At 36.6% G+C, this 10,000-nt stretch overlaps 1 protein-coding gene across 2 annotated transcripts in view; it reads left to right on the top strand.

The window, feature by feature from the left end:
• Positions 1-1,057: 1,057 nt before the first annotated feature.
• Positions 1,058-10,000, top strand: part of LOC138026987 (peptidyl-prolyl cis-trans isomerase G-like) — a 29,434-nt gene continuing 20,491 nt past the window's right edge. For both annotated transcript variants that reach the window (XM_068874573.1, XM_068874501.1), the window contains exons 1-3: positions 1,058-1,173; positions 5,866-5,940; positions 7,385-7,492. In XM_068874573.1, coding sequence (XP_068730674.1) covers positions 1,104-1,173; positions 5,866-5,940; positions 7,385-7,492 — 253 coding nt within the window. In that variant the 5' untranslated portion in view covers positions 1,058-1,103. The remainder of the gene's footprint in view (positions 1,174-5,865; positions 5,941-7,384; positions 7,493-10,000) is intronic.

Raw genomic sequence — 10,000 nt, 5'->3', positions numbered from 1 at the left:
CCGTGCATAAAGACGTTATAAAAACCCGACATCATTATTTTCATGGAGGAGGATTCAATGGTCATTGAAGAGGCTACAGACGCGGCTGTGGAGAGACGGAAATTTTTTTTGAACAGGATGTTCCAACCGCGTCCCATCCCAACGCAAGTTGAAGAAGAACAAAATGATGATGATGATGACAAGTGAGCGATTTTTAGGTGTACAAACTGAAGAAAGTTGCTTGTGCTACTGTGCATTTGTGTATTGAAAAGATGTGCGCGAGTCTTGGCGAGGTTGATATTAAATACCAGTTTTTTGCTGTGGAGCGAGCTAAGCGAGCGAGCAGCAGCATAATCTGGATTTAAGGAAAAGTATGTTCTCGAATAGACCAATTTGGCTAACTCAATTGGTTGCAGTCACACTTCAGAGAAACACACGGGAACAATGAACAGTAGAACTTGATTTAACACAAGTGTTAAACTCTGTAATGCGACAGCAACCAATGTTGCACCTAATTCAAACCCTTTGGGAATAAAATGTTTTGTTCCAAGTATTTCCATTGAATTGGGCTCAACATTGAGTTAGGCGAATCGGTCTATTCCCCACTTTCTACCAGAATGTATTACGTTTAACCAGAATGCACTGCTCCACGAACATCCTAAAAAAATAAATAAACAACCTCTAAGTAAATAACGAGGCCGTCATGATCCCGACCGAACTCAATTGTTTTGCTTTCTCGTTTTGCATCGTACGAGATGCCAGTAAGCCGTGGGGCGCAACGCATGCGCGTTAATCAATGGACAAAAGATATGCAAAAAGGAAAATGGTTTGAACCCAGGAGTTACGTTACATGACCGCTCAGGAACCGCTCTGGTTGTCGAAACGTCAGTCACTGCCAACAGTCCTTCTCCGGACTACTTTCAACCAGACGATCAAATTCCATCACAGTTTGAATACAATTGAGTTATTTCTTAAGGGTCTTTCTGCTCGTTACTGTCTGTACGCAGCGGCTAGTACTTAGATCACTTGTACCCGCACCGTACAAAATATTTCAAGGTAGCATAAGCGACATATAACCACGAAATAGCATATCCCATCACTCACTTCGGGTGAGCGAATCCAAGATGGCTGTTCCCGAAGCGAAAGGCTACCGTCCAAGATGCTTTTTCGATGTGGAAATCAGTGGCTCTCTAGGTAAGGAGGAGACTGATCTTCTGTTCTAAGGCTGCCGTCAGATGTTGAGAAGTTAAAACTGAGTGCAAATTATAATCTAAAAGGTTACTAGTATCTAAAGAAACTTTGGTGCTGCGTTTTTGGAGAATGAAACATGAAAAACTTTACTCAGACAAAGGGCCAACTCTCGACACGTCAACTCGTAAATCTTTCATACGATGGTTGATCATTTTACCTTTATCGACTCTTTTGAAAAAAACAAGTTTTTCCTAATCTTGGAGGGCTAATGTTAAGGACGCTGCCAACTAGTCAAAGGTATTTTTTTATGAATCAGGGCCTTACCAATCGATGAAATCGATGATCTGAAAATCAATCGATCAATCGATGGGAATTGATTACGGTTAGTTAATTGGCATCGATTGGCATCGGCCAATCGATGACCAATCGATAATCACACAAAAGTACATTTAGTTGCGAACTTCATCGATTGCCATCGATTGCCGTTCAAAATAAATTCCACTATTTTGTGAGAGTACGCAGAGCGAATATTACTTTCTAATGTTTAGTTGCAATGTTTGAGATGCCGAGAAATTTGTTCACCGTGACACAACGTACGTACATGTAAGCCTGCAAGCAATGCCTAAACGTTTAAGATTAAGCAAGAAAAGCAATTCTCAACTAGCAGATTGATTATTCCATCTGTTCAAATTACACGGAGTATGAAGGCCAGTATTATCACATGGCAAAATTTCTGTCCTCATAGGAGGGCAAAGTATGCCGCCCAGCCACACCACGCCACGCCTTGCAAGATGGATAGAATCTGCAAGAAACGATTTTTACGAACAAGTTGAAAAACTTATTGCACCTCAGCGTATTGAGACTGGAACATCCCTCAAATAAAAACCAATGGCAGCAAAAGTGATCGATTAATATTGGTAATCGATGAAAATCGATGTTATTTAATTGATCGATTCTTATTGATTATCAGTTAATATTGATAATCGATGACAATCGATAATCACAAAACCTTAGGCGATCAAATGCTCATCGATTACCAATATCAATCGATTAATTGACATCGGTTGTGATCGATTGGTAAGGCCCTGATGAATATACGGGAAAAGCAGATCTTAACAAGTGTTATTTAAATCCAAAAAGAAATTTGGGGGGAACCACGCATTTTTCAAATAATGAATCAACAGTATTTGTAAAAGGCTTTAAAGTACGAAGCAATGTATGGCATTCTTTTTCAAAGTGAAGCTTAATTATCTGTGAAAAATGCGTGGTTACCCCCAGTTTTCTTTTTGGACACCAAGAGTACTTGCTGAGTTCTGCTTTCTCAAGAAACGATTTTTACGAACAAGTTGAAAAACTTATTGCACCTCAGCGTGTTGAGACTGAGACTGGAACATCCCTCAAAGAAAAACCAATGGCAGCAAAACTGATCGATTAATATTGGTAATCGATGAAAATCGATGTTATTTAATTGATCGATTCTTATCGATTATCAATTAATATTGATAATCGATGACAATCGATAATCACAAAACCTTAGGCGATCAAATGCTCATCGATTACCAATATCAATCGATTAATTGACATCGGTTGTGATCGATTGGTAAGGCCCTGATGAATATACGGGAAAGCAGATCTTAACAAGTGTTATTTAAATCCAAAAAGAAATTTGGGGGGAACCACGCATTTTTCAAATAATGAATCAACAGTATTTGTAAAAGGCTTTAAAGTACGAAGCAATGTATGGCATTCTTTTTCAAAGTGAAGCTTAATTATCTGTGAAAAATGCGTGGTTACCCCCAGTTTTCTTTTTGGACACCAAGAGTACTTGCTGAGTTCTGCTTTCTCAAGAAACGATTTTTACGAACAAGTTGAAAAACTTATTGCACCTCAGCGTGTTGACACTGAGACTGGAACATCCCTCAAAGAAAAACCAATGGCAGCAAAACTGATCGATTAATATTGGTAATCGATGAAAATCGATGTTATTTAATTGATCGATTCTTATCGATTATCAATTAATATTGATAATCGATGACAATCGATAATCACAAAACCTTAGGCGATCAAATGCTCATCGATTACCAATATCAATCGATTAATTGACATCGGTTGTGATCGATTGGTAAGGCCCTGATGAATATACGGGAAAAGCAGATCTTAACAAGTATTATTTAAATCCAAAAAGAAACTTGGGGGGAACCACGCATTTTTCAAATAATGAATCAACAGTATTTGTAAAAGGCTTTAAAGTACAAAGCAATGTATGGCGTTCTTTTTCAAAGTGAAGCTTAATTATCTGTGAAAAATGCGTGGTTACCCCCAGTTTTCTTTTTGGACACCAAGAGTACTTGCTGAGTTTTGTTTTCTCTGCATAGTTTTAAACTGTGCAAAAATATTCCTGTATTGGTACATGTACAAATGTAAGCACCAACAATAGGAAACCAGAGTATCTTGAGATGTGCAGAACGTATGCGCAGTAACAGTGGTAGGCACCATCCTTAATTGCTTGATCAGATTTTTGTAGCTTTGGCACACAGGAGCTTTATGCCCTATGATTTCCATTCTTATCCCCAGAGTATGCTTTTCCTTTAGTTAGCACCAAGAACATGGTCTCTGGCCACAACCAAAAATACATGCAGTCGCGTTAATGCTCTAATGTTGTAACCATTGACAACCATTATCGTTTCAATTTTTAAGAGTATTTTATTTGGTGGCTATTATGAAAGAGGTAGCAGTGAGGCAAAACATCCCTAGAGTTTACTTTGACTACAGTTCCGCTCAGAGATAAGCGAACCACCAAACGCATTTCAAACTATAGTCTTCAACTAGTTTGCGTTTGACTTTCAACACGTTTCTGTTTGGGTTCAACACAAACGCAAATGCATTGACCAAAGTCATTAACTTTCCGAAGCATTTGCATCACAAAAGGTTCAATGATGCATATTCGAAAAGTACTGTCACAAAATAAAGTTCACAGTCTCGTCATCTGACTATGCAAAGTTCGGCTTTTGGCCTATTAAACATTTACAAAAAGGTGAATCTTTTCACATTTTTGCATGTTGCACAGCCGTGTCATGTAAACTTAAGTTAGAAGATAACTTTTGAAGCGACCAAAAACACTTTAATGATAAACGTTTTGAAAATCCATAATTTAATGAGCCGGCAAGCAGTTGTAAACACGTGATTGCCAGACATCTGTGAATGGCTTTTCAACTGTCTTGCAGCTTTTAACTGCATGAACCCAAAGCTCTGGGGGCAATGATTTTGTTGACATTTGGAGTGGTCTTTTGCTTAAAAAAATAAAATCATTTGAAATATACAGGAACGAAAATACATGTTGCTCTGTTTCAACACGAAGATGTGAAAATTTGACATGACAAGCCAACTCAGTTTAAATCATTGAAGTCTCCAATGAAACCCCCCAAAAATCCAAAAAAAAATCTTATTAATACCTCATGAAACTGAACAAACCCTCAGTTCCTTGCGAGACAAATTAAACATCAGTGGGGAGGTGATGAAAGGTCAACATCACGTAAACCGGGACTTCAAAACAGCGGCGATAGCAAACGTTTCACAGATTAATCTGATGAATATCGTACCACTCTAGTCAAGTGCAGGACAACTTTACTAGAGAGATTGCGGCGAACTAGCCATCGTAGTTCACTGAGAAGTTTGGTTTGAACTGAACATCCGCGCAATGTGGAAAGTGTATAAAAATATGCACTACATCTAGAGAGAGTCTTTCGGTCACAGCGCATGCCGCTTTGCTGAAAGATTTTTTAGTTTTGCTGCAAATCAAACAAAATTGCTCCATAAGGTACCCGATTATTGATCAAAAATTATTTCAGAGTTTTATAATGACCAAGAATCTGTTTCGTGGTGGTTCCTCGCCAATTACGTACTGTACGTGTCAAAACTGATTCCATGATTTCATTTTGTGACGCAACTAAAAACACAATTCAAAGGTGTGAAAATGAATAACAAAGGCCAAACGTGTTGAAAAGAAACTAGTTTGCAAATGCATTGGTTTTATTTTCAAGCGTGTTGATTCTTCATTCTGTACTCATTGTCAACGTGTTTGATGGTTTGCTTATCTTTGAGGGGTACTGTATCTCAACTCTTTTTGTGTCGGTTGAAATTTCTAAACACATTCTCTCATTCTAACATTTCTGTTATAATTGTTATTGGTAATTTGGACCTTTAAGACACAAGGTGAATCAAATATTGCTCCTGAAATTGTGTGATTACCTACATGTATACTTACAAATGTATATAATGGCATAGGCAAGGAACGTACAAGTACATGTATCTCAGGAATTTAAGAGAAGAGTACTGTACATGTAAAACAGCCGTTGAGACTTTGCTGAAAAGTTGCTGGATGTTTTACATTTGCATAGAAAATACTCTTCTTTTTATGGTCTTGGCACTAAGGTGAGTTGTACGATGTACACTGTAAATAAGCAGGAGCAGCACTGGAGTACAATAACAGTGATGATAGAATTTAATTGGGCTTTCCAAACTGTCCAAATTCATACTGAATCTGGACTTTTCATCTCAGCTTTTAAATACAATCCATGTAAATATTATTAATTATTATTTTAGGCAGTTACTGTCACAGTAAGTGAACTCAAAGTTTGAATTTACATTGTAGATTGATTTGACATTCATTTTGCTTCCTTCTTACTCAATTTTTAGCTGGCAGGATCATTTTTGAATTATTTGCTGACGTTTGTCCCAGGACCTGTGAGAATTTTCGAGCTCTTTGTACAGGTATTGTTTTATTTGAAACGATTTGCTTTGAAATTAGCTGAAATCCAAAATGCTGGACTGCCTTGTGTGAGAGAGGCACATGTACTACAAGGGTTTCATTAGAAGCCGGGCACCGGCAGTATACCGTCGTCTGTTTGTCAGAAATTTGCCTTTCACTGCCGGCTATTCTGCCTTGATTTTACTCAGACCCTTATAAAAGACAAGAGTGACCATTGCTTACATTGAATAGCCCAGGCATCTATACTTCAAAAGTTATCAAAATCCCTGGGTACTTTTGTGTTCCTGATTGGCTACATTTAGAATCAGTACGAATTTTATTCACTATTATTTTTATGGATAAATCTCAGTACCTATGACATAAATGTTGTCAATTAATTATCATACACAAAGAGAAAAGAAATAAAACTTCAACCAAATTGAACCATGACATTCATACATTTTGAATGAATGGACTAGTGGGAAATGTGTAGAAAACAGATACCAATTATTTTGAACTACATTTTGTAATGACTCTAAGCTAGAATGAATGTTACAGTGATTATCATTCTAAAGGAGAGTGATCACTGCAGTTGACTTTGTATGGGACATTAATAACTAGAATCACATAACCTTGAAGCGTGTAACTTGCAACTTTGTCATGGGTTGGAGTCACACAAAGCCTGAAATTTTTTCAGGCTTCCTTTGCAACTTCTTACTGGTACAGTGAAAGTTGTTTTCAACTGCAATGATCAGGCTCACTTAGCGTTATACATTTGCATGTGTTGAGCAAAAAATACATGTAATAGCCTTCCAGCAGTCTCTCTCTTCGCGATGGGAGTGAGATACCCCCCAACCCCAGTCACTCGGAGCTCAGCCTGCTTACAGGCTAAAAAAAGAAAGGAATTAATCCAAAACTAGGGATTTTCATGGTTTTAAAATGCATGCCAAGTACATGTAACAGCCTGCTGTCAGCCTTTTTCCATTTTTTTGTACTGATAAGAAATTATTTAAATTGCATTTTGCCCGAGTACATGTAATTCAATATCATGTTCTGATTTTACTCTTCTACATGTATGTATGAGAAATGAATGTAATAATAATTATTATACTTGCAAATGAGTGAATTCAGTGTATTATAAAACAATGTGTATATTTCCCCATAATCATCTACACATGTCATGTTATCACATGACAAAATGTTGAACTCCATCACTTGGTAAAAATTCCATGACGGCATCGAAAGCTTGTAATTGTGTGTGTCTAAAAAAAGTTTTATCCTCGCGATGTTCAAATATTTTTAAATGCCTATTAGTTGTATATTGTGCTACACTCAACTTGCCAGGACAAATATTATTGATACATGTACATGCACATGTAAGTTTTTGTAATTACAGTGGCTTTTAATACAAGTACATGGCGAGTAAGTGAGTACTGTACATGTAAATGTAATTGTGTTCTTTTTAAGGTGAAAAAGGCCTGAGTAAGGTCTCTGGAAAGGCACTGCATTACAAGGGAGCACCCTTCCACCGCATAATTAAAGATTTTATGATTCAAGGAGGAGATTTCACCAAAGGTTGTACTATTCTACATGTATATGTAAATTTAATGACAGCTGTAGTCATTTATGTACCGTAGGTACAATTGAATTGCTGTACTTCATGTTAGAGCCCTCTTGTTTTCCAGTCTGGATCAAAAAGAACATTACCCCATTGACTGGCCTGGTAGATTTTACTCTGTTACAGTGCAAACGCGCCTTACTGTGGCCACCCAACAAACTTTCACATTTGACAACTACGTGTAAATATGTCAAGTCAACAACCCTTGCAATGGTGTTCAACTGACACAACTGTTCGAACTTTGCAAGGAGGTGTGACTGTCAATCAAATTCACACATCCTGATTAGGCGGACAATTTGTTAAAAACTTTGTTAGGTGGCCACGGTAAGGCGCGTCGCATGGCAAACACCAGATGATTTTACTCATCAATGTGGGGCAGTTCAGGATTCAATGGGTTAAATATCAATGATGATATTAATAATAAAGATAATAATAATAATAATAATAATAATAATAATAATAATAATAATAATAATAATAATAATAATAATTTCATCTAATAATAAGAGAACTTTTAATTAGTGGAAATCAGCCAGTTAATACAAAAATTATTAAAAAACATAGAAATATTCTGTTCCAATTATTACAACAGTTCAACTTCATTGTTCATTTACATTAAAAACAAAAATCAAAAAATATATATATACACATGTATATAATTATGTACATGTAATTTTAAAAGACTCCTAAGCGGCATTCACTGTAGCCCAGTTCAATGTTTGCATCTGGATTCCGGTTTGAAGCAGAATGACTGCCTCTTTAATATTGCCATACACTGTACATGTACATGTAACAGCTGATTGTATCAAGGCAAAAGATAAGGTGCATCGCATCCACGCAAGAGTTATACCATATTCTGATTTTCGCTTCTGGGCAAGTAGCTTGGCTAAGTATTTGTATGCAACAATTGTCTCTTTCCCCATTCCGCCTGTTGTTGAAAACACAAGTGGAGTGAATACAGCATATTGTACGTACGGTACCTTATCCTGTCACCGTACTCCCTCTTCTTTGCCATCTCGTGTTGTCTATATAGAGTGCTGGGAATCATTGGTACTTTGGTAGCTCGATGTGTTCGGGTGAAAAACCCTAACATCAAAAAATGCATCTTGTTGCCTACTCCAGAATCCCTTGGCTCTAATATCTATTAAACCTCGCATCATCTTGCTTGTTGGCAGTACAAAATTGTACGTAGTAGTATGATTTCACCTGAACGTGATTGGAGCTGTGGTTCTGTTTTTTACATCTGTACATCTGTATGTACAGTACTTCCGTCAGTCGGTTATGCATGTTTCTCTTATCTCATTATGCCTTGCAATTGGTAGTCCACCATAGCAGGCATGGTCTGTTGAAAAAGCTTTTCCACACTTACAGTGATGGGGTACGTTTTTCATCTGCCGTCCATATCGTAAATTGAGTGCATCGCGAAATTCTCTTTTGTTTAAGTTGAAGCCTTGATCTTTTAATAGCAATACCAATAACCACAACGACGATCCATTCTCACCAAGTAGATCCATCATTAGAATCTTGTTTTGGTGGGTAATAGACTTTCTCTAATTTCTTGAACCGCACTTTAAGTGTCCTGTTGCTTTTGCCGATGCAACTCTGTCTTGATTGATTGTAGTTGTGGTTTTCTAAATGATTCCCTCTTCTGAACTATCATATTTTTTAATTGGTTCACTGATCTGTTGTGAGGTATGATATTCTCCACTTGCACTGATTACTGAGTTAATGATATTTATACCACCGTGACGAATAGGCAAAGAGAGAAGTCACACTATAAAATAAACCTAACTCACGCTATAAAATGACTCAGTTCTGATTGGATGAGAGCATAAGTACAATTTATAAATTCATTTTTACCTTAAATTGTTCCCTGCAGAGTCCTAATTAGTCATATACAGTGTAACTAAGAGTAGCAAAAAATGTATTTGACACAAAACTGTAAATTTTGAAACCACAAGTACATGTAATGAGTGATAGTACATCTACAATCAAGTCAAGAGAACTCAAATAACGGATGAACGTTAATTTGTTGTTTCCTGAGGATTAATTAATGGAGGCAAGTTTTTTATAAGTTCATGAATTATTTATACACAATAGTTTATGTTGTTATATAAACAAAAAAATTTGCTGTACATGTAACAATCTTCTTGTACTATGCAGAATCAAGAAATTACATGTATTAATTTATTATTTATGTACTGTAGCTACAATAACACTATTTGTGATGTCTTGGAAGTTATCAAAAAGAATAATAATTTATTATTGTCCAAGTTTAAGAACATTCAAAACATCACTTGTACATATAAATTTTAAGTTTTGGAATTCCCAGTATTACTACATATGTGTAAATAATTATAATTTGATCGATTAACCCATTGACTCCCGGGCGTTCCCCATTGACGAGTAAAATCATCTGGCATTAGATACTAAGTGTGGCAAGTTTAGGCCGGTTTACATGATGT

Source organism: Montipora capricornis, chromosome 1 (assembly GCF_036669925.1).
Source record: "Montipora capricornis isolate CH-2021 chromosome 1, ASM3666992v2, whole genome shotgun sequence".
NCBI classification, from domain to species: Eukaryota; Metazoa; Cnidaria; class Anthozoa; order Scleractinia; family Acroporidae; genus Montipora; species Montipora capricornis.
This window is presented reverse-complemented; position numbering and strand designations above follow the sequence as displayed.